The sequence below is a fragment of the Stegodyphus dumicola genome, chromosome X2, assembly GCF_044657685.1.
Source record: "Stegodyphus dumicola isolate Sdum_Otavi_A_Nest chromosome X2, ASM4465768v1".
Taxonomy (NCBI): domain Eukaryota; kingdom Metazoa; phylum Arthropoda; class Arachnida; order Araneae; family Eresidae; genus Stegodyphus; species Stegodyphus dumicola.
The window spans coordinates 11,332,280-11,357,159 of NC_140781.1; the positions used below are offsets into that span (position 1 = coordinate 11,332,280).

A 24,880-nucleotide genomic window follows, 5' to 3' on the forward strand; every position below is an offset into this window, starting at 1 on the left:
AATTAAAAAGTATGATTATATATTTCCTTTTTTATATTCACATGAGGCAAAACATAACATAAGTTTCATAAAGAACAATTTCAAACGACATATATTAATATGTTAAAATGAATGTAATTATCATTTTTATAATTTATTTAAAACTAATTAAACTGCTGAATAATTATAATTACTATTTGCATTTACAAAGTTGAAATTCTTTCTCAGTCTTTAATAGAAGTGCAACTGAACTAAGGATATATTTAAATACAACATTAGTTTGTCTTTCAAATCCCATTCCTTAAAAAATACTCTGGTGGTAGAGTAAAGAAGTTCCGATTTTGATTCTGAATGTTCTGTTGCTGACAAAAGAGGCAATTAAGCGAATAAAATGATCTGAAAAATTGAGAGTGATTAATTTGTAAATGAGGCCGCGATGTCATACCCTGCCAAAAAGCCTTCGCAATATCGAGGAATATGGCACCAGTCGGAAGCTTGCAGTTGTAGCCTTCAGTGATAATGTTGATAACTCTTACAAGTTGGTCCTTAGAACTCTTAGAAGTTCGAAATCCGAATTGTTCTTCTGGGAGAAAATTCCTGGAAGGGTGAATTCTTTGGATGTAGAAAAATAGAATTTTCTCTGTAACTTTAGAAAGATGGCTCAGTAAACTGATAGGGTGATAGTTCTTGGGAAAGGTAGGATTTTGTTGCGGTTTAGCAAAAACTATCACTATAGCTTGCTTTCACGGGTTAGGAAAATGTATGACTTTGATAATGTTATTGATAATCTTAGTAAGGTAGGCGCTAACGTTGACGGGGAGATGTTTCAGTGCTTTGGTCGAGATGCCATCGTGCTCTGGGGCTTTCTTCGTCTGTATGGAGCTGATGATGTTGGCTGCGATTGCTGGGGTTGTCAGGAAAGTGAAGTTGCACAGAGTAGGGGTATCAAGGAAGTTATTGACCACCAGGTTGAGCCGTTGAATATGCTTATTGTAGTACGGAGTGAGATTAAGAGTGAATGTATCCTCCATATAGTCTGCAAAAGATTTAGCTTTATCTTTTTCTGTATATGAAATTACACTAGGTCCATGGATAGGTGGGATTGGTTTATATAGTTTCTTGAATTTGCGGGAAATGTCAAATAGGGAATTATTCTCTATAGCCAGGTTATTTAGGAAAGTTTTTGAAGGTTTTTGAAGTTCTTGATTTTTCTTTTTGCATTGAATTTAATTCACGTTTGAGTTGCGGATCCCTTGTGGTTTGCCATCTTTTATGGAGTCGGTTTTTCTCTTTAATACTATTTCTTATACCGACGGGTAGGGAGAGGAAAGGCTTGTTCGCGTAAAAAGTACTGGTGGCTTCCCTTAATACAGAATTGATGCAGTTGGTAACTTTTGAGACTTTTTGTTCTAATTCTTCTTTGTTGTCGATGCATGGATTTCCTTGAATGGAGTTATTCAGAATTTCTGAGTATTTTATCCAATTTGTAACTCTGTCTAGTAAGGAGGGGCATTTCTTAATGGGGATTTCAAGTACAGTGGAATTGTGGTTGGAAGAGAGGGCTGGGATAGCAGAAATATTGCATCGGTTAGTAATGTTATTTGAGATGAAGAAGTCAATTGTGGTGGCGCTATTATATCTGTATCGTCTGGGCCATTAATATTATAATTATTTGATTGAATGAGGTTGAAAATCTCATTTCCTTTCGTGTTAGCTGGTCTCCGGTTCCAGCAGGGGTGTTTGGCGTTAAAGTCCCTTCCGACGATGGTAGAAGTATTAGATTTTAGAAGGTGAATCAGTTCTTGTGCGCTGGGATTGTTATTTGGTGGGGTGTAAGTATTAAAAATTTTGAATTTTTTGTGTTCAGTTGTAATTTCTATTGTATTACTTTCGAAAGTGGTGCTGGGATTTGGAATTTGAGAGTTTTTTATGCTCCATTTAACAAATGTGATAATGCCACCGCCTCTTCCAGTCTCCCGATCCGTTCGGTAGGTGTTATAATTATTCTGTAGGTGTTATAGCTTTGAGAGCTGGTTTAAGGTGATGTACTTGTATGAGTATTATCTTGCACGAGTTAGCTTGTGAGTATTACGTCAGATTCAATTTCTATAATGAGATTGGATAATTCACCTTTTTTATGGTAAAGACCGTTTGTGTTCCAGGAGAGGATTTTTATGTTGCACCTGTTGCTGAAATTATTAGAATTAAAGATGATTTCCTATTGCAGTGGTAACATATGGCTGGTTGGTCGCGGCTATGGGTGCGTTCTATAGGTTTATGATTGCCACCGTAATGGACGCATATCCAGTCTCTGGTGCAGAGCGAGGAGCTGTAAAAAAATCCCTGGCATCTGTAGCATTGTGGAGGGCCAGGTTTCTTGCGTAATGATTCTATTAAAACGTTCATATAACCAATGCGCTTGATTTTGAATACTTCCTTATTTTTTTTCTGATTTTGTTATATGTACTAAGAATAGCGGCATTGGCTTTTCTCTTCTGTTTCTTAATAATGCAATAAAGTTAACCTGGAATCTTTAATCGAGTAATTCTTGAGTGATGGTTTGGGGATCTGTGGTGATGGGAAAGCCTCTTATTATAACTTTTAACCCTTTGAAGAACACCTGTATATAATATATACCGGTTGTTTGTCAATTTTTTATTCTCGGAAAAAATAATAATTTCTCTACACCAAAAGCTATAATCGTAAGTTTCTAGTGTTTCCTTTCGATTCTAAATGGCAGCACCACCCTATGAATGCTCAATATTTTGCAGTTATGAAATTAATATACCTCGTTCCAAGATATCATGTTTGAAGATTGATAAATTCTATTGGAGGGAAAGAAAAAATTCAAAATCTGTAAATATATGACGTACACATGCTGAACGTTTTATATTAACAGTATTTCAATCAAAACTGATAATTAAGAGAAGATTATGTATACGTTTTTAATGCCGGTATATAATATATACCGGCGCCCCTACTGAGGGTACCTTGCCAATAGATGGCAGCACCAGGCTTCTTCTTCTCTACTGTGAGAGATGACAGCATTTCTTTACATTATAATAGTTTATGATGTAGCAATTTGTTTATGATTAATTTACAAGTTGCTTAAGATTCAGTATTATGTTCAAGAAGGGATGGGGAGTTTACTGACCCTGCACTAGGACTGAATAAAAGTATATTATATTTGTTTCTTTTTATTCTTTTTTTACTCTGCGCGAGTTTCATTCGTCTCTATTTAGCTAAAATTTTAATTTCAACACGTCACCCTTTCCCAAGAGAAAGACTCATCGATTTCGAAATTGCCATCTGGGGTCAAAATTTTTCACAATTGTAGGCGTTAAAAGTGGCATGTTAGTCCCCAAAAGACACCCTTTGCTTCGTGTTTTCCAAAATCCTAGAATCCAACGAAAATGAAAGGAGGTGATTGACAACTGATTTGTCATTCGGGAGTCAAGCCTTCTTCCCTTTGTGTGGTGTGATAAGATCACACAAAGAGAAAGCTCACTTAAAAATACGGGAAATGGAAGTGCACTGAAGGTCCATCTCTTAGTGTAATCACAAAAACTGCTGATTTGAAAGCATGCTTTTATTCTTATCGTCTTTGTTAATTTCGGATGAAAGACTAGGGAACGCAAGAGAAATTTAGGGTTAGGTTGTTTTTGAAATAAATTTCACAGTTTGTGAAATGAGAGAAAATATTTCTAAGGCCCGTTTTAGATGCAAACTAGAATTTATCCAAAAGTTGAAAAGGAGCCCCTAGAAGGCCAAATGGGTTGAAAATCGAAATAAGAGCTTTCAGGTGTATAAAATAATAAAGTTGTTTAACGGCGTTTCTTCCTGAACAAAAAGATATATTACAACCTATATTTACAAAAAAAGGGGGCCATTATGGTCCTCGATAATCTAAAGTGTGTGTGCGGTGGGGCGATTTTTCGTATCATAGCATGAACTATGGTTTTTTTTTTTACATATTATCTAAAGCATAAAATATGATTCCCAAAACGCAACATACTTTCTCATCTGAGTCCTAGTGTTTCATTTTATGTTATTTTTAATTTTTTGGCTGTTATATCTCCTTGTAATATTATACTAGTTCAGTTACAGCATGATATGATTTACGCATGCAGTGCCATATTTACTATTTTTTTTATAAAATAATAATATTGAATTTAAATCAAGTTCAAAAGCTTTTCACCCATATTTTACATAAGTATGTTCAGCCGGGTTGCATCATCAAAGTGCATAAAAACATAAATTTTATTTTTAAAATTTTAAATTTCTACCGAAATTTTAAACTTTTTTGTCTTCAGACTTGCATAACTATATTCAAGCACCCATCTCTACATTAACTCTAATTCGGGCAACATTACCTGGCTGCTTTTAGAGTGACCTTAACATGATACAGAGGCCTTCCTTAGTTGACTGTGCCGGCGGGGCGCCAACCCACCGAACAGCCCGCAGGGACTTCTCATGTTCATCGCCACAATCCATCACACTAAGGGCTGCTCGGGTAGCCGTCTCCCCGGTACAGCGCTTAAATCTACATGAGAGCGTCCCCACAGCAAAGGAAACGGACACGAAAGCACCAACCAGTACGGTCCCTGCCAAGCCCGCGTCTACCATAGGATGGACCTATGGTTCTAGTCTAGTCTAGTCTGTGCAACTATAGCCGAAATGTCGCGCGGCTGCGCGACTTGTCCGGCTCATGAAAATGAGCCCTAAGGGCACATGACTTTGCAGTTTCTTGACAATTTTAGAAAGGTCAAAGGTAAAAACACAGGGGGCGACCATGCGTCGCAAGGCCGTAAAGGCGCGCACAATGAGAAAATCACAAAGTCACAAAGCAGGAGCCGTGAGGTTCTGTGTGAAATGTACGTGTCGTACAACAAGGAAACACAGACAAAATCTAACAGTTTCAGTCATGACGTATGAAGATGATATATCATAAAAATAAACATATCATAATTTAATACATATATACTACAGAAACGTGAAAAGGAAATACATAAAATACAATTGTAAAATAAAATGAAGATAATAAAAATTACATTATATACAATATTTACAAGAGCAGTGCATACCCATCATGAAAATTCTTATGTCGGGAAATTTAAGTCCCTGGCGAGGTGGGCCGCAAGTGGTCTTAGTGAAGCGTCTTCATTCAGAATTAAGTAATCCAATACATTGAGATCAGTCATGTGTGCACAATTCTGAGCCTTATTAAAGAAATTGTTGTTGGCATTATGTAAATACATCTCAACGGAGTCAATTTTCAAGTCACGGTGCAGAGTGTGATTTGACACGTAATAGTGTGCATTAGTTATCATCCGGAGAGCTATATTTTGTAAAATTTGTAGCTTCTCTATCTCCTTCTTCTGAACAGTTGCCCAGGCGGGAGAGGCATATGAGAAGATAGGACGTATGATAGAAATATAAATGTGTCTTTTCCTTTTTAAGTCTAATCTGGAAGTCGCAGATAGAAGCGGCGTGAGACTTCGTAAGACTCCGATAGTTTTTCCTCTAATGCTGTTAATATGTTCTTTCCAGAGGAAGTTTGAACAATATTTTAGTCCAAGGTAAGTAGCACTTTTGACAATAGGTACTACAGTGTCAAATAGTATCAGTTGCGTCGTCAAGGGATGATTCATCTTATTTTTCTTAAAGATCAGCAGTTTGGATTTATCAGCATTGATTGCTATTTTCCATTTGGCGCACCAATGTTCCAGCTTAGGCATAAATCTTTGCAGTTTCTTTAGTGCAAAATTCGGTGTCCCAGACTTTACAGCGAACGCTGTATCATCTGCATAACACCCCATGAAAAAGTTCTGATCAATGTGCTCAGCAGGTAAGTCTGCTACGTAAAAGAGATAGAGTACGGGCCCTAAAATTGATCCCTGAGGGACCCCGGCCTTTACTTCTTTTAAAATCGATTTACTTTCTCCAATTTGAATGTGGAAAGTTCTGTTGGTCAGGAAAGAATAAAGGATTTTAATCAGCGCATCACTGAACTTTAAGCTGATTAATTTATAGATAAGCCCCTCATGCCAGACGCGGTCGAATGCCTTCGCCACGTCCAGCATGAGTAAGGCAACATATCTCTTGTTGTGCAGCGCACTGCCTATGAATTCGTTGAGCCGAACTAGTTGTTTAGTCGTGGAAAGTGCTTTTCTAAAACCAAATTGTTCTAGAGGTAGCTTATCCATGTGAGGCTGAATACGGCTAAGGATAATTCTTTCTAGAATTTTACCCATGCTGGGTAACAGACTAATGGGTCTATACCCTTCTGATTTAGTAAGATTTTTTCCCGGCTTAGGGAGTACAATCATCTTAGCAGATTTCCAGATTTGTGGAAAATAACTGTTATAAAGGCAAGCGTTTAGAATGCCTGTGAGCTTGTTGACCATGTTAATCGGCAGCCACTTAAGCGCCACATTATTTATATTGTCCTGCCCAGGGGCCTTCCTATTCCTGAGTTTTTTGATGATGTTAAGAATTTCTTGAGGTGAAGTGAGCTCAAGATGACTCTGTAAATTAAGGTTATCCATCCAGTTAGAAACTGCGGAGTTTACTAAGGTAGAAAAGTCCTGATTAGATGGTGATGTGTTCTGGTTAAATTGTTTTTCAAAATGTTCAGCAAGCGTGTTACATTTTTCACTATTAGTAAGTGCAATTCCATGCTCATGATAAATTGGCCTGTTTACCGTATTCTTATTTTTTAGTCGTCTTACAAAAGACCAAAAGTAATTACTTGGCTCATTAAAGCTTTCAATCTTTTCATCCCATAGTTCCTTACGGTAAATACTTATCTGCTTTTTGATTTCTCTACTGAGCCTATTCATGTCTTTCTTAGTGTTCGGGTCATATGTAAGGTGAAACCTCTTTCTGAATTTGTTCCTGTCACTGATGAGATTTTTAATTCTAGTTGGTAGTTTATTAGTGATATGCTTTCTTGGAATCTTTCTGGTGGCAGCGTCATAAGCATTTTGTAAGTCTGTCGTAAGCTGCCTCGCAGCATGCTCTATGTCATCTGGGGTGCGTAATATAAGATTTGTGCGATTTTCAGAGAGAATTTCATTATATTCCCTCCAGTTTGTCGTATTGATAAGCTCTTCCATGACCTCCTTTGTCGTGCCAAGAGTCGCAATGACTGGGCAGTGATCCGAATCCAGATCCTGCAAGATCTCTAGGCTGAAAGATAGTGAGATGGTAGAAAGGAAGATATCTAGAATATCACCCGAATTACCGTTGTTGGGCAAATAAGTGTGCTCACTCGGCACATGTAAATAAACCGGGTAATTATTAATGAACTCCGACAATTTAATACCGTTATTATTAGTCCTCCTGCAGTTCCATTCTTGGTTCTTTGCATTAAGGTCACCCGCCAAAATAACCTGTTTGTTAATATCCAATATCTTAGCTAAGTAATTGACGTCGAGAATATTCCTCGGAGGATTATACAAGGAGTTAAAGTACACATTTCCATAGTGCGGGAGATGGACAGATACCGTGACCAGCTCGTGTCCATTAAATCGTTCGTCATTGATAAGACAGGACTGTAGGGAGCTGCGGACAAAGATTGCGACCCCCCCACCTCGGCGACTTAGTCGATCGCATCTATAACAAACATAATTCGGGATTTTCATCTGGGTACTTGGCGTAGCAAAAGTCTCTGTAATCATCGCCACGTCAATATCATGATCCCTGAAAAAGGTATAAAGTTCCGTAGTTTTATATGCAATGCCTCTAGCATTCCATGTCATGATCCTAATAGGAGCAAGCATATGTCTAACTTGACCCATTAACGGTTGTAGTGGAAATTTTTATCTCCTGATTGTTTTCATGAATTCCTCTGACCTGCTGGGAAATTTGAAAACCAGCAGTTTTTATAACGGAAACGAGTTCCGCCAGGTCAGTGAAGACTTGCTTGGCTTCACTTAAAATATCCGAGTAAAGTCCAGAGGACAACGCCTGTGAATAAGTTTTGTTTTCAATAACCCTACTAGGGAAATTGATTGTTTTATCAGTTTTTCTTTTCGGGAATTTCTCACACCCCCTAAAACTGGAGGTGTGGGAACCCCCGCAATTTACGCAGACCGGAGGCTTTTCTTTATTATTTCTATCAGGACAGTCTTTCACATAGTGTTCTTTGCCGCATCTGACACATTTGGGTGCATAATTGCAACCCGCCTGTGTATGATTGAACCCCTGACAACGAAAACATTGCAGGGGTCCTTGTCTTCCCAAATACTCTTTAACTTTTATTTTCATATGGCAAAGAAATCTCTCGTTATAAATTTCTTTCGATTTCTCATTTTTTGGAAGAGATATTAAAAATAACGGGAGATTAGTGACTTCCCCGTTGCGTCGTCTGGTCATTTGTTTGACTTCTTTTACTTGGTAATTTAATTGCTCTAATTCAAATTTAATATCCTCAATTTGGGAGTTTACAGTGAGTCCTCTGAGGACAACTTTTAAGTAACGGTCCTCTGGGAGGATATATGAATGGTGCTCTACCTGTTTTTCTTTGGTTCTAGTACTTTCTATGGTTCTAGTACTGTGAAGTCTGATTATATACCCAACAAATTGAAGCTGTCAGAACACAAGTCCAGCCAGTGGTCTGGGCGAACCCCGGGTCTCCTCCCATAAATGGTCGGTTCCGGAAATTCCCACCAGTCGATCCCCTGGGATTGGTTGCTCAGCGTCATTAGCCTATACGAGCCAAGGCCTGGACCAAGGCACCGTATAGTTTCCAGCGGGGCCACGAGGAGGCTGACGCTGAGCTTTGGGAAACGCAAGCAGGCGAACCTGAAACCATTCCCACAGTCCCTGCCCATCGATCAAACGCCGGGTCTCCTGCCTTCCGCCACTGCCTACGACGATCTCCCACGCACGGTTCACGCCGCCTACTGTGGTTTCCAGCCGGTTCCGGACATCCGATCCCCAGGTCAAGAACCGGCAGATCGGTCTTCGGATCAAACGCCAGGTCTCCTCCCGCTATGCGGTCGGTTCTGGATATTTGTCCTCAGGAGGCCAATCGCCACCCGCCACCCATCTCTACAGATGCACATCAAAAGTACGCAAAATTAATTTGAAAATCAAAAATTAACAATCGGCACCTACATGGAAAAAATGTCTTAGAGGGGTGCCAGTATAAAATATATAAAGGCTCTCAAAATTTAGGATTTCGCTCTAGATTTTTTTAAAGTCTCAATTTTGTGCCTTTAGGGTCCAAAAGTTATAGTTCATGCAAAATTTTACCACAGTTTAAATTATTTTATATACCGCCCCTCAAAGGGTTAAACTCTCTCTTCAGGCAATAAGGAGGTGTGGGCCTTAAGCTCTGTTTCTTCTACTATTTTACGAATCAATCAATGTGAGTCTGGGTCTGTATGCTGTATTTCGAGGCGGCGTCCTTTTAAAGTGCCAGTTATCCCTTTTCCGGTTTGCTTGTTTGAGGTTTTTAAGAATTCATCCGCTTTTGGGACGTCATCTACGACAATAATAGGCACTTTATCATTTCAGTTCGTTTTGGGGTTGGAGTTTGGTTTTCTATTTGCGGGAGTGGTGTCACTCTTGTTTGGTTGGCCTTTTGGGATGGTAGTGAGCTGAGTGGCTGGTTGATCTTCGTTGTCCAAATGCGTGTCATGTATTTGGTTCTCTAATTGTTTATATCGATTATTGGTTTTAAGGGAAGGCTCCTCATCGGATTCAGTGTCCGCTTGTCTTTGGCGCAACTTTCTTTTTCTCTGTTAATTTGAAACTACTGGTGCATTGAAGTGTGTCGCAGAAGTTTTTGATCTCTTCAAACTGTTTAACGAGTTTATCGTTTGAGGCTTCTAATTCGTTTATTTCTGCGTTGGCTATCCAGTTTTCCTGCACACGCAGTTGATTAATTGCTTTTACAAGGATATAGTTATTAATTCAGAAGACAAACAACAAAAATCAGCGTTATATTTACAAAATTTCACAGGACTAGTTTCGATGGTTTTACCGAACCACCATCCTCAGTTGCAAAACCACAAATGAACAAGATAGGAAAAAATGATTAGATCAGATAAGAAAGCCTGGACAAAAATAAGCAAGTGGCGCCATCTGTTGGTGAAACCAGAACTAAAACATAATTTCTTTAAAGGCCGAAGGCAAATTTCGATTGGAATTAGGATCGTTAACTAGAACAGAAAGATTTTTATGAATGTGAAATGCCTCTAGAAAATCCAGTTCTCCAATGGAAGATGTTTTTTGAATAATTTTGGCAGCAGAAAAATTGAAAGTGTGATTTTCGGACCAACAATGTTGCGCAACAGAAGACTTCTGTGTTTCCTTTTTTCTAACATATGCCTCATGTTCCTTGACGCGAAATTTTAAGGCTCTCTTAGTTTGGCCAATGTAAATTAAACCACACTGGCAAGGAATCCTATAAATACCCCAGGAATTCCTATCCGGAATGGGGTCCTTAAGTATGGAACTCGGAATTTTATTGATGGGAGAATAAACAACCCGAAAGTTAAATTTCTGCAAAATATGTGCAACCTTATAGCTAATTGATGGAAAGAAGGGAATGACAACAGGATTTTTATAATCTCCTAAAACAAGAGTGTGCCTTTTAGTGTGTTGAGATGAGAATTTTTTAACTGCTTGATTAATAATGTTGGGAGAAAAGCCCCTGTCAATAGCTATTGCTTTTAAGTAATTTAGTTCTTCATCAAGGGCTAGTTTGGAGGAGCAAACTTGAAGAGCACGGAAAACATAGGAATAAAATGAAGCTAACTTTTGTTTAGTCGGATGACATGATTTAAAGTGTGGTGGAAGGCAAACCGATGAAGGTTTACGGTAAACTGTAGTACTGAAGTTGGATGTGTTACGTGTGACCAGAATGTCGAGAAAAGGAAGAGAATTGCAAATCTCAAGTTCAAAAGTGAAGTGAATAGCAGAATCAATAGAATTCATTGTTGAAAGAACTTTATTTAAATCATCTTTATTACCTTCAAACAGGGTAAAAGTATCGTCTATGTAGCGGAACCATGCCGGGAAGTTTAAAGTTTCAAACAATTTTGATTCATAATAATGCATGTAGATATCAGCCAGGATGAGACTGAGGGGGCTTCCCATGGCTAATCCTCCCCCAGTTTGCTTGTAATATTTATTTTGGAAAACAAAATGTGTTTGTTTCAAACAGAGTTGAGTGAGAGAAACTAGCTCATCAACTAGCTGATATCTACATGCATTATTATGAATCAAAATTGTTTGAAACTTTAAACTTCCCGGCATGGTTCCGCTACGTAGACGATACTTTTACCCTGTTTGAAGGTAATAAAGATGATTTAAATAAAGTTCTTTCAACAATGAATTCTATTGATCCTGCTATTCAGTTCACTTTTGAACTTGAGACTTGCAATTCTCTTCCGTTTCTCGACATTCTGGTCACACGTAACACATCCAACTTCAGTACTACAGTTTACCGTAAACCTTCATCGGTTTGCCTTCCACCACACTTTAAATCATGTCATCCGACTAAACAAAAGTTAGCTTCATTTTATTCCTATGTTTTCCGTGCTCTTCAAGTTTGATCCTCCAAACTAGCCCTTGATGAAGAACTAAATTATTTAAAAGCAATAGCTATCGACAGGGGCTTTGCACCCAACATTTTTAATCAAGCAGTTAAAAAATTCTCATCTCAACACACTAAAAGGCACACTCTTGTTTTAGGAGATTATAAAAATTCTGTTGTCATTCCCTTCTTTCCATCAATTAGCTATAAAGTTGCACATATTTTGCAGAAATTTAACTTACGGGTTGTTTATTCTCCCATCAATAAAATTCCGAGTTCCATACTTAAGGATCCCATTCCGGATACGAATTCCTGGGGTATTTATAGGATTCTTTGCCAGTGTGGTTTAATTTACATTGGCCAAACTAAGAGAGCCTTAAAATTTCGCGTCAAGGAACATGAGGCATATGTTAGAAAAAACGAGACACAGAACTCTTCTGTTGCGCAACATTGTTGGTCTGAAAATCACACTTTCAATTTTTCTGCTGCCAAAATTATTCAAAAAACATCTTCCATTGGAGAACTGGATTTTCTAGAGGCATTTCACATTCATAAAAATCTTTCTGTTCTAGTTAACGATCCTAATTCCAATCCAAATTTGCCTTCGGCCTTTAAAGAAATTATGTTTTAGTTCTGGTTTCACCAACAGATGGCGCCACTTGCTTATTCTTGTCCAGGCTTTCTTATCTTATCTAATCATTTTTCCTATCTTGTTCATTTGCGGTTTTTCAGCTGAGGATGGTGGTTCGGTAAAACCATCGAAACTAGTCCTGTGAAATTTTGTAAATATAACGCTGATTTTTGTTGTTTGTCTTCTGAATTAGTGTTTATTCGGCGTGTTTTTGTGTCTTAATTAAGGATATAGTTAGTTTTTTTAATCACTAGCGGACAAAATCACATTTGGGTCGTTGCTGATATCTTGGATATCTCCCACCAAGGATCTGGTAGTTTCAACGTCATTAGATAAAGTAATTTTGTGACTTAATATTTGGAGAACGTTGGGTTCATCATTCAGATGTCCCGTGTGAGGATTTTCTGAGTTTCGAGGTGAATTATCAATGTTTGTGTTATTTTTAATTATATTTGCATTTGCTGTGTGATATTGATTGATCATGTGAAGCAAAAAAGGTTGGAATAGAAAAGGCCTAAGTAAAGGCCGTACCCGAAGGTACTCCTATCAGCACGGTGAATAAAGATAATCAGAAGAAAGAATAAATACGACTTGTTTTTCCAGCGAAAAAGGATGCAGCAGTGGAGGTAAGGCGACGCTTCTGCAAGGCGAAAGCGAAAGAAGGAACAACACAAGCCGGTGGGCGAGGTCGATGAACTTAGTTCAGCAGCGGGGTGGTAACAACGTCAAGGACACGGGGTGCGAAGCGATAATACGTCTAGCTCGTACGCTGTCCCAGCTCGGAATGTTTCTGTCGATGGAGTTTGTTCTTCAGTACGAGGTTTCTCGATTGCTAGCTTTGGTGAGTGGCTTGTTGATGCCGATAACCTCATCAGTTCCATGTAACTCCATTTTTTGCTCTGTCCTCGGTCTCCTGACAGATAGGATTTACACTTTGTTCGGTAAAAGTAAAAGGGGGCGCAGCCCCCATCCCACCTGACTGAGAGTGCCTCAGTCGTATGACTTCTAATGAAAGCTAGCCCGTCCAACAACAAACGATGGGGCCAGCGATCCGGCCGTGCTCAAAACAAAATAACAAATATTTCACTTACTTCCCTTAAAAAGATTAAAGCTCCGGAAAACCAAAAACTCCAGGAACCGAGTAATGAAAAAGGTTATATAATGAAAACTAAACGAAATAATAAAAACGACTAGTGAAATTCATATTATCACTGGACCTATATCACTCATACTAACGAACATAATAAAATAATAAATAATGGGGTTATTAACTTAAATTAAAAGACGGCACATAACACACATAACACATTCAATCGAGCAACACATATACTAACATTCATACGAAAATTCCTACGGCCTGCTTATTTATATTTAAAATCTTCATAATGGCCCTACTGTACTCCATTATGTTCTTATATTTTTTCTTAAAATCACTCCAATATTTCTTCTTATAGTCCTCCCTTGCGCTCCCACTAAAGGCCCGTCTACACGTAGCAATTTTCTCGGCCGACAATATCTGAGATAACTCGCCTGACCACACGAAACGATTTTCTCGTTAGTACAGAAATTCCCTCAGCCAATCACTGTTAAAGGAAGTGTTCCTGCCCTCTACAGCGTCACACTGTCTACGATTTGTAATCAGAGCTTACGGTGTTGTCAAAAGTCAAAATAATGGATGACTATTTTAAATTGCTACTATAAATGCAGATACAATTTTAAACTTAGCTACTACTACAGAAGGAGAAAAAAAATGAAAATGCGTTTGAATCAGAAATTGGGTCAAACGACGAGAAATTCATGGTGCCTTCGTTAAACCCTGCTCCGAGAGTTGCGTATTGAAGACACGGTACAATTCTGAAAGTATTTACGGATGATGCCTCGTGATTTTGATTTTTTGCTAAATTTAGTTTGCAGCAAAATTTTTAAAAAACATGCTTTTCCATTGTGTTCTGTGTACACAGATTACTCTTTTTTTATTTTATTTATTTATTTATTTTTAAATTTCATTTTCTGGAACTCCTATTTGTACACTTAAATCTTGAAATAATAAAATAACCGTGTTTCAGAAAAAATAAGTAACTACTGTGCTTAAAATCAAAACCTTTATTAATGAATAAATAGACAATAATGTCATGAATATCAAACCAGTATGAGTAAAAAGTAGTAATAAAGAATAAATATTACTACATTACAAAGCAATAGTGTAATTTCAGTGCAAAAATTTCAAATAAGAAATATCATAAAGGTGCAAAGTCTTAAGTAGTATATTTATTGAAAATTAAAAAAACTAATATCAGCATAATTAAATAACTAACACAGTCTGAAAACTATTGATCATGTGACTCTATCAGTTAATCAGCTAATAAAATTTAGCAATATTGTATTAAATTGGGGTGTAATTTGTTTTCGTAAAACTCAATTAACACAAAACTGAGTTTGTGACTTGTGACTTTCTTTTGACTAATAGATCTAAAACACGTGCCAACGGCCATTCGAAAAATAAAAAGAAAGGCGTTAAAATTCAATAAACACCACACCCGTAGGCGAAAAACTAAAAAGTGACTTTTAAGTCATGCAGTTCGAATTTAGTGATGGAGAAACGAAATTAAAATGTTTTTGCAGGCGTAGAAAGTGCAAAATTAAAACGGGGGATCGAACCCACGACTTTGATGTGTGAAGAAATCTTGCTCTGCTCTTTACCACTGAGCTACGATCACTCGCGTGTGAGGCGCCGGAGAAGCTATGTACATCGCCATCTGATTAACTCCCATTTTCGGATAACTCAATGAGTCTCTGCGTTGCTTTAAATCGGCCCCTAATTTCTCGACTGGAGATTTTGCTTTCTGAATTTTTTTCAATAATGCAAGTTTCAAGCAGTTTCTCAATATTTTCATCTAGTAGCCATGACATGGCGTCATTAATAGTTTTTGAAAATTTTCTTGGGGAAGTTAAAATAATTTTCACCCCGAATAGAAAATATTTGAATATATAAAGTAATGGGGAAGACAAAGCTTACCAAAATAAGAGAATCCCTTAATTTTTTATTTTTAAAATTTACATTACGTGTGTTCCACAACACAACATTTTCTCTCTAGAAATCTATTAGGTGAAAAATGTGAGTTTCGCTCCAACGAAATGCAGCCATGTTTATTATTCCAAATGAGGAGAAAAGCACGTGATCACTCAAAGCAATCTTATTGGCTAGAAGCTCCGATTTTATCGTACGCTAGTGAGCAGTGAACACCAGTTCTGAAATCGCAGCAGAGAACGTGACCGATTTTCGGCGCATTCGCAGATCCTTAAAATTGTTGCTCTACGAGAAAGTCGGCCGAGAAAATCGCTTCGTGTAGACGGGCCGTAAGTAAACAGTCTTCAAAGAAATGATGTGCATCTCCCTTCTTATTACAGATTTTACATAAGTGATTCTCCTGAATCCCAAACCGATTAAGATAGGCCGGGAATCGTCCATGGCCAGTCATTAACTGATTTGCATTAATATCTTTATAAATATCCATATTCTTTCCAGTTTTAATGTTCTTTAATAGACCATGATTTTTCTCGGACGATTCCTAGCCTAATCTCCATTTCTCTATACTATTAGCGTGTAAAGCAGAAATTGACTTTCTCTTAGAATCTGGAATGTATCATGTAACAACTTCCTCGTCAAGGGCAGCAGATTTTGCTAAGGTACCCGCCCTCTCGTTCCCCTTTTGTCCTGAGTGAGCTTTTATCCGATGGAATTTTATATTTTGGATAACCTTTTAAACGTTTATATAATATCTTAATATCATTTATAAGAGAGGTTTTGTACCCAGGACCCGAGAGGGCTTGTAGTACTGACATTGCATCAGAGTAAAAGTTAATGTTGTACTTAACTTTCAACGTCTTGTCTATCCATTTAAGAGCATCATACATAGCGTAAGTCTCTGCTTGATAAACTGAGTTTTATGTAATTTAGTCCTATTGTTGAAAATCTCGCTTCCGTAGAAGAAAGCCACAAATGCACAACCTACACCACCCTCGAGTCCTGAGCCGTCACTATAAACATCTATTTCTTGGTATTTCAAGTAATTGCAATCAAATGTAATGAAAATTTTGTCTTTAGGGTGTATACTTTCTTCATCAAAACACTGAAAAGCATCACTCTGAATACTAATCCCTTCTACTTGTATATCATTGACCAGATTGTTCGACAATAAAAATTTTTGATAATAGAATTCAATAAGAGAACGAGAAGGCCGGAATGCCCGCCAGAACGTAGACAACTTCAATGGAGATGGTACGAAAGTACCATCTTGTAACGGCGAGCATCTAGCCTCTCTGCAGCATATTTAACTTATTCCTTAGTCTAATCAGTTCCCCTGCCCTGGCGCCCCAAGCACCTATTCCATATAAAACCTTAGGCAATATCACACAGTTAAAAATCTTTTTCAATATACATGCTTTTCTATGTAAAATGTCACCATTAAAATTGCATCTATAAAACTAAAATTTTCTCAATGTCTCTATGTATACATTTAAAATGATATATAAAATTCAGTTTTTTATCTATGATGACACCAAGGTATTTTATACTATTTTGAAATTTGATATTATGCCCATTAAATTTCAATTTCGGTGCACGAGTCTTAACACCGCCTCTAGGGAAAAACAGTCCGAATGTTTTATTAATATTAAACTGGATATTCTCAATTTTGCTCCAGTCCATAAGTTTTCTTTGAACTTTAACAAAAGTTTCTTGAATTTTTTCTAGTGAAACACCATTAATAATAACTAAAATGCCATCAGAGTAACATATAATTTTAGCATTTAAAACATTAAAATCAGCTAGAAGTGGTTTCACTATTAGGGCCCAGAACAGGGGAGCACTATATGATCCTTGAGGGCATCCTTTATAAATTTGTTGTTCAATAAGAATACTCTCTGAAATGCCTGTAAAAACAATTTTCATATTCCTAAAATAATCTTTGACAACCGTAAACAAATCTGCTGTAATATTCAATTTTCTTATTTTATTCAACACGGAGGACCATCTCACAGAATCAAATGCAGCTTTGACGTCAAATGACACAAGGGCGACATGTGCCACTTTCTTCAAGTCCCGAATTGTCTTAATCGCTTTATATAAGGCAAGGTCTGCCGATCTCCCCCTCCTGAATCCGTATTGGCAATCTGCAAGTAAGTTCTTATTTTTTGCGGTTTTGCAGCTGAGGATGGTGGTTCGGTAAAACCATCGAAACTAGTTCTGTGAAAATTTTGAAAATTAATGCTTATTTTTGTTGTTTGACTTCTGAATTAGTACTTATTCGGCGTGTTATTCTGTCTTAAGTTCTTATTATTAATTACATAGGAAAGTCTTTTGACAATTAATTTGTCAAAAATTTTATCAAATATCTTTAATAAGCAAATAGGACGAAATCTACTCTCATCTTTTAGTAATAAGACCAGTCTTCAGAGCCTTACATGTATCGGGAAAAACATGTAGCCGCAAACATTTGTTATAGAGCATAAGAAAGAATGAGGGGTACTTCATGAATCGAAATTTTGCACCAATTTCATCGAGGCTTTGGGCAGACCTATCTCTAAGCTTCACTATAACTATGTATCTTTTCATAAGTGAAATCTGGCTCTTTGTCACAGACTTGGGAAAGATTAATATCTTCAACAACATCTTCTCTGTCAATAATTTCAATATTGAGTGTATCTTTAAGTCTATATTCCTCTTCTATATTTGACGCAGTCCTGTTCTCATTATCTCGTATAATAATAGATTTTCTAATTTTACCTGTAGCCATCTTGAATAAACCCTCATAATATTCCTCATTTTGAAGGAAAATCGAATTTTTAAAGTCATTTTTAGCCTTCTTAACACACCTTTTATATGAGGCCAGGCATCTCTTATATTCGGTCTTTCTTACGATTCTGGTTTAATCTACCAAGCCTTTAAACTGCTAGCTTTTTCTTAGAGCACGGATCTTTCCTCTAAACCAATCTAGATCTTGATTCCACCATGTAGATCTTCCTCGTTGTTTAACCCGACATCTTAAATCCTTGTTCATCTGCCTTCCAAATGTTCAACCAATTCATTAAAATCTTTACTTTCCCTTATTTTGACCAGTCGGTCCTCCATTTCAGCAATACTTTTCCTTAATTTAACGCAACATCTATCAATCCTTTTGGAATTATTTGTCAGGACGAATCTTTCTTTCTTTACACGAACATCATCAATTTCAACAAAAATATAATTGCGGTCACTGAGTGTAGGCTCGTCCAAAATCTGCATATTGATTCTTTCAGGCAAGCAAAATATTTGGAGAACATAAAATAAGATCTGTCCGTCCATCCCCTCGTGGAGAAGAAAAAGTTAGCTTTGAATCTTCTGTATTAACTGAAATCAAATCGTTTTGTATAATAAAGTCAGAAGTTAAAATACCTCGATCATCTATGATCTTAGCCCCCCAAATAAAATTCCTTGAATTAAAATCCCTTATAATGATAAAATTTCCAGCAAAAACAGATAAAACTTCTAATTTCCGGGTAGAAATAAACAGAGACAATACCAAAAGTCTTTCCCTCTTCATAAACATCAATAGCCACTATAACATCTGTAACACATTTCACAGAAAATTCAATTTTAGGATTCACGACCACAATGGCAGACCTGCCTGTATCTGCACTGATGGCCCTCCAGTATGTTTTTGATGTAAGCAATCTTATTACCAATATAATATGGTTCTTGTAAGGGTATCAAATCAGGCATACTTTCCAATATATTTTCAATTGCAAAGAGCCGGCAGGCGGCAGCGTTGCAATGATTTAGATTGCAGTTTAAAATTTTCATGATAAAAATAATCCAGTATAAAAACATCCAAATATAAATATTTACAAAATTAAAATCAAATATGTACAATTTAAAAACAATATTTACAGAATAAAAGAAATTCTCAGTGTCTCTAGATTTACCTGGGAGGCAAGGGTGAAAATTTCTTCTTAAGATATCCAAGAAACTAAATTCTTGTCAAGCTTCTTCTTGAGAATAAATTCACACAAAGAAATCCAATAAAAATGTTTTATTTTATTTACAGTATATCTAATCAGTAAGTCAAAAGGCCGTAACGATAAATAAAATGATCAAACTCCAAGTATAAAAAGTTAAAACAATAAAATAACTCTCCCACACTCTGTTCGGTATCAGAATTTGCTTTGGAAGCCTTTTATCCTTTTCCTCTTTTCAGTAAAGCCAAGCTTTTCAGGAATTCTTTACGTCGAGAAAATGCTGGCTGTGACACCGTTGATCTTTCCGAATCAGCGTAATCGGTGAGTTCATCATCTCAAAAATTCGGTGTCCTAAAAAATGATATTTTGTGTGCAACCTGCAGGCAACACTATCAGCAGAGTTTTTAACAAGTCGGAAAATCAGAGCTACAGCGCTACGCAAGACACGCTTAACAGCTACTGCACGAATGATGAATGAAAATATCCGCAGTGGCTAATCGCACCGACGATCCGAATAGCCTGAGGCTATTCGCACCACCTACGTTAGCGCATGCACCTAATCAGCCCAGGTACAAGCATTTTACGCCAATTTGCCATAAGACAAGCGGTAGCGGGAGCGAGGGTTGTTCACAGTTTCTGCTTATCTTTCTTCTATGCGATTTCTTTGTTAATTAATTTTTTAGTTATTGTTACTGAAATTTATGTGTTATTTGCTTGACATAACTTGAGGACGATGGATGTGACAAAAACAAATTTCTTATCTTTTGAGTGTGGAAACAAGTTTCCCCCATATTTTAAATTTGAAAGGGCAAAAAAACTGTATGAAAATTAAAATTTTGCTGTTTTGATTAAAACGAGATTGCAAAATTTCACGAGGATCATAAACATCGTGAAACGGTATTGTGCAAATATGTTATCTTTGAATGCAAGAAAGGACATATTCATAAACAGTCATCATAAAAAGTTATACTCATATTCATAAAGAGTTAAATTCTTTTATTTAACATAGGAACTTTTATGCAAACGTAGACCCTAGTCTTAAAGCATAGCACTGCGAGATTTTATTATTCAATAATAAAACTTATTGAAAATTATAATGTTCTTATATGTGCATCACTCTTTCAGTGTCTACACATGTTTATAGGTTTAAATGCCATATTTCAAAAGCTCTGTATCAGGTGAAGAACATAGGTAAAACAAAAAGACGAAGTCAAGTGGCCGCCATTAGTCGACGAATAAGGTGAGTACAACTTCGACAATTTTCCATAATTGCTCTTTTCAGAGCACCCGAATGCTATGCATTCAAATCCTCCATTTTCATAATAGCGAAGAAAATGTTATATATAACTTTCTCGTGTTATACACAGAGTAAGACTGGTGTCTAGGAACCTGATTGTGCGACTGAGTCGCTTGATGAGAATAAGGTGAGTTTCTGGTCGAAGGTCCAAATCAGTCAGAAAATATCTCTCCATAATTGTGCATAACTGTTGCCGTGCACAAATTACTAAACAATACTAACAAAATTTAAGTGAGGTTCATGAGCCAGGAACAAAAAAATACAAAAATGAAACATTAAAAATAATAATATTTTCTTACCAATAGAAGAAGAGATATTACAGACCTTCAAATCCATCTTCCATGGTCTTCTTCGTTAAACTTACTTATTCGTTGCCGCCCAACCGGTATAGTGGTTAGCGTTGCTGACTACCGTGCCGAAGGGTCCGGGTTCGAATCCCGGAGAAGGCATGGATGTTTGTATGTGTTTAATAAAAATTTGTAAAAACGTTTGTTGTTAATTTCAATATTAACCCTCACGGATTGGAGGAAACGGCGTTCGCCAAAGTCCTCATCTTCTTTCTTCTTGTTTAAAAAGCAAGATTGATACTGATACTGATACTGATACTTATTCGTTCTCACAGGTGTAATGTTACTCACTCCCTGTTGCGCACCTTCGACAATATTCTCCTTGATGAGACATCTAAATGATTGAAGGGCTATTTCTGACCAGTGTACTACGCTGCAAGGGTCTAGCTATTTGAAACAACAACAATTACAAAACTGACGTGTCGGGTTTTTTAAAAGTCAGTTTCAATGTCGGAACTTCCTTTAACTGTAACCGAGTCGGCGTGTACTTTATGCCGTGTAGTGCAGTATGAAGCTCAGCGTGAAGGTCTTTTTAATCTGTGTTTCTTTTTTAATTTTAAATGAAATTTCCGACATTGAAGCTAAAAAAGAGGTAAATCGCCAGTATATACATTTTAATGTACTGATATATTGTTATAACGACTTTATTCTGCTTCAGGAGATAGATCCAATGAACATCCAACAGTAGTTTTGGTATTGCTAAAGAATTTGCTGGTATTTTGTAATTATTTTTGCTGCACAGAAAAGCATTCTGTGTAGGAGATATAAATTTTTAAATCTGACCTGTTATTCGTTTTAGTTACACTGTTACCTCAAAACTTTTATTTTAATCAGGAACTGCTTTAAAATGTGCCTTTTTATTTGCATAAAATTTTACAGAGTTTTGAAATATCATCCGGACACCTAATGTTTTACCGCTGGTATATTATATAGTTGTACTAAAAGTGCGATGCGAGATAGCTGAAAATGAGATTTACGTGTTTAAATATATGATAAGCAATTCTTTTTTACGAAAGTGTGTTTTTATGGTTGAATTTTTGCTCGTATAAAAAGGTTGGGGCTTGATTTTATAGATTTTACCGTTTTTAATACGTAAGTGATCTATGAGAAATTTATAAAAATGTGCCATTTGTTGACATAATTTGTGCAGAGGCATTAAAGTTTTATAAAACTTGTAGTCATTGCTATTTTTCCTTGTAACAAATGAATCATTGTGTATCATTAAGTATCAGATTTTATTTCTTGAGGTAACTTACGTATTTAATCTAATTTGTATAACAATACTTTGCATATTGTATCACATATATGCTTTGCACTGAAAAGAGAGGAAATCGAATGGAAATTTTCTTTAGGTAATTTTGCATGGTTCTGTTGTTGCGAGGAGGAAAGTTATTATCCAGTTTCTCTAAATTTTTACAACACTTGCAGATTTTACAGTTTATTTTCCCATGCTTTTGTATTTAGTATGCTTCACAAAATAAAGTGTATAATATTTGAAGAAATGATTTGTAAATTTCTGAGCTGGTAGTACTGATTAAAGCTTTTTAATTTTGGTATGTCATTTATCCCTTTTATTAAGATATGTATTTAAGAAGTGTATTGGTATCACTTCAGTGATGTGCTTTTTACTGTGAAACATTCTTGAATAAGTAATCATTAAATCTGTCATTTTAATGTATGATTTGAGTTTTGTTTTTGAAACTCTGAGTTTAAAATTCTTGTAAAACTCATTTTTGGTACATAAGTTTCACCACTAGCAGCGGAATAATTAAGACCACTGTATACTGGGAGTTCAACTTGAGTTCAATCACAGGTGAATGGTTTAGCTGCATGGTTAGTTTTTGTGGTTTTCCCCATGTGTTATGTTATTGTGAGCCAGTTTCTCTTAGAAAGTCCTTCATGAAAGCATATTTTCCCTTAGGCAATGCTTGTGTGCCTTGCTGTATTTGAATAACCTAACCTTTTGATAATACGTAAACTAGTTTATATCTTTATTTTGCTTTCTAAAACAGATCTAAATGAAATAAATTTTGAACTTCTTTATTCTTTGAAATCCAAACTTAATAATGAATGTAAGTAGTTTTGAGAATAAGTATCCAGTCTGTCATAATGAGAGGAAGTTTTGTGTTGTGGAAAAGATTGAAGGGTTGTGAAAGGTATGTGTTTGATTAGATTATTTATGCTCTAGATCAGGGCAGGCACTTGTTTACTGCCTGATGATGCAATCTCTGCAGATTCCAAATTCTGCTGCCCACTGCCCCTTCTAAATTCTAAAAATTGTAACGTATCTAAATATTACTGTAAATGCTTCTCTTAATTCTAATTTTTTTGCTATGCCTAAATTTTGCTGCCAGGTATGGCTGTACTGGTTGTACCAGCTTAGGCAGCAGCCCTGCTTTCAGTCAGAAGGTTTTGCTGGAATAATGTGTAAGGAATCATGTTTAATCTAGGATTCATATGTTAGCCAATGACTGTTGGTATGTTAGAACAATTTATTGGTATCTGTTGGTTGTGAAATATTTTTTTATTAGCAGATTAATGAAATAGGGTTTTTGATTTCCACCAGGTCTTGTTTGGCAGTTATTCTCAAAATCACATCATATTGTGGTACTATTCGGTTTTGAGGGCCGTAAAAAAATTGCAGTGAAAATGTACGCGCAAAAGCGCCAAATCTAGCAAACGCACCCATTTAACAGCGTGCCAAATCTAGCTTACATGCTGATTTCAGATTGTGTAAGTTTATATAGTTCTATATTTCTTAAGATGCCATTGAAATACTAGTTTTTTTTAAATCCTTTTTTTGATATCCTATTGATTTAACAATTTGGGAATTGCCCATGACGAAAACTCGGCAATAGAATTTTGGGTAAAGTGCAGAATCACCCACTGCTTGATGCGTTTTTAAGAATTGCACATACTCGGTATCCATGTGCACATAGACCTATTTTCACTTAAAAAAAAGGTTGATCTTTACATTATGGTAACTTGGCGATTTTTTGGCGACCAACTCTCCTACAACAACCCTCTATTTTTTTCCCCGCCGCCATTTTGTCTTCACGAAGTAAAGACATGTTTCTTTTCTTTTTATCTCCTGAACACTTCTTCCAACAATCTACTAGCCGAATTACACTTATGCTAGAAATTTTATCAAACAAAACTGCTTAATCATGACAAATATTCACTGCAAAATTAGGAAAAACTGCACAATACCATCCTCCTTATGCATTTTTCAAAATAACACATACACATAAACCATGTACACGCCGACTTATTTTTACTTAAAAAAACATCCCAGAATTGCACAAAAATGGCATTGCGCACACTCTTCACTATATCCATGTATACTGCCTTTTTCTCAAATTACAAAAATTTCACGAAAATACATGACAATTTTCTCAATCTTTAAACCCGGTAAAAAGAACATATATGAAATTACCTGATCGCGAAAAAGTATTTACCCTTTACAAATATGAACATTTCCACATATAAAATAAATAAAATATCCAAAAACTTTTACCTCTAAATCATCTATTACATTATACACGTCACCAACGAATTCATACCGCAAGCATTCCAAATACTTAATATCAAATATTTAAATTATTTCCATGCACGTTTATTTCAACTTAAACGTATACCAAATTCCTACAAGCATAAAATTCACAAAATAACTACCATTTCATTAAAATATCACTAAACCATGTACACGTCGAATTATTTTTACTTAAAAAAACATCCCAAAATTGCACAAAAATGGCATTGCGCACACTCTTCACTACATCCATGTACACTGCTTTTTTCTCATAAATTAAAAAAATTTCACGAAAATACATGACAATTTTCTCAATCTTTAAACCCGGTAAAAAGAACATATATGAAATTAAATTAAATTACATGATCGCAAAAATGTATTTACCCTTTACAAATATCAACATTTCCACATATAAAATAAATAGAATATCCAAAAACTTTTACCTCTAAATCATCTATTACATTATACACGTCACCAACGAATTCATACCTCAAGCATTACAAATACTTAATATCAAATATTTAAATTATTTCCATGCACGTTTATT

General features: G+C 36.2%; 1 protein-coding gene across 1 annotated transcript in view; it reads left to right on the plus strand.

The window, feature by feature from the left end:
• The first annotated feature begins 21,233 nt into the window (after positions 1-21,233).
• The window catches only part of Ostgamma (oligosaccharide transferase gamma subunit), a 44,643-nt gene continuing 40,996 nt past the window's right edge, over positions 21,234-24,880 (plus strand). Inside the window, exon 1 of the mRNA XM_035351227.2 lies at positions 21,234-21,393. Coding sequence (XP_035207118.1) covers positions 21,310-21,393 — 84 coding nt within the window. The 5' untranslated portion in view covers positions 21,234-21,309. The remainder of the gene's footprint in view (positions 21,394-24,880) is intronic.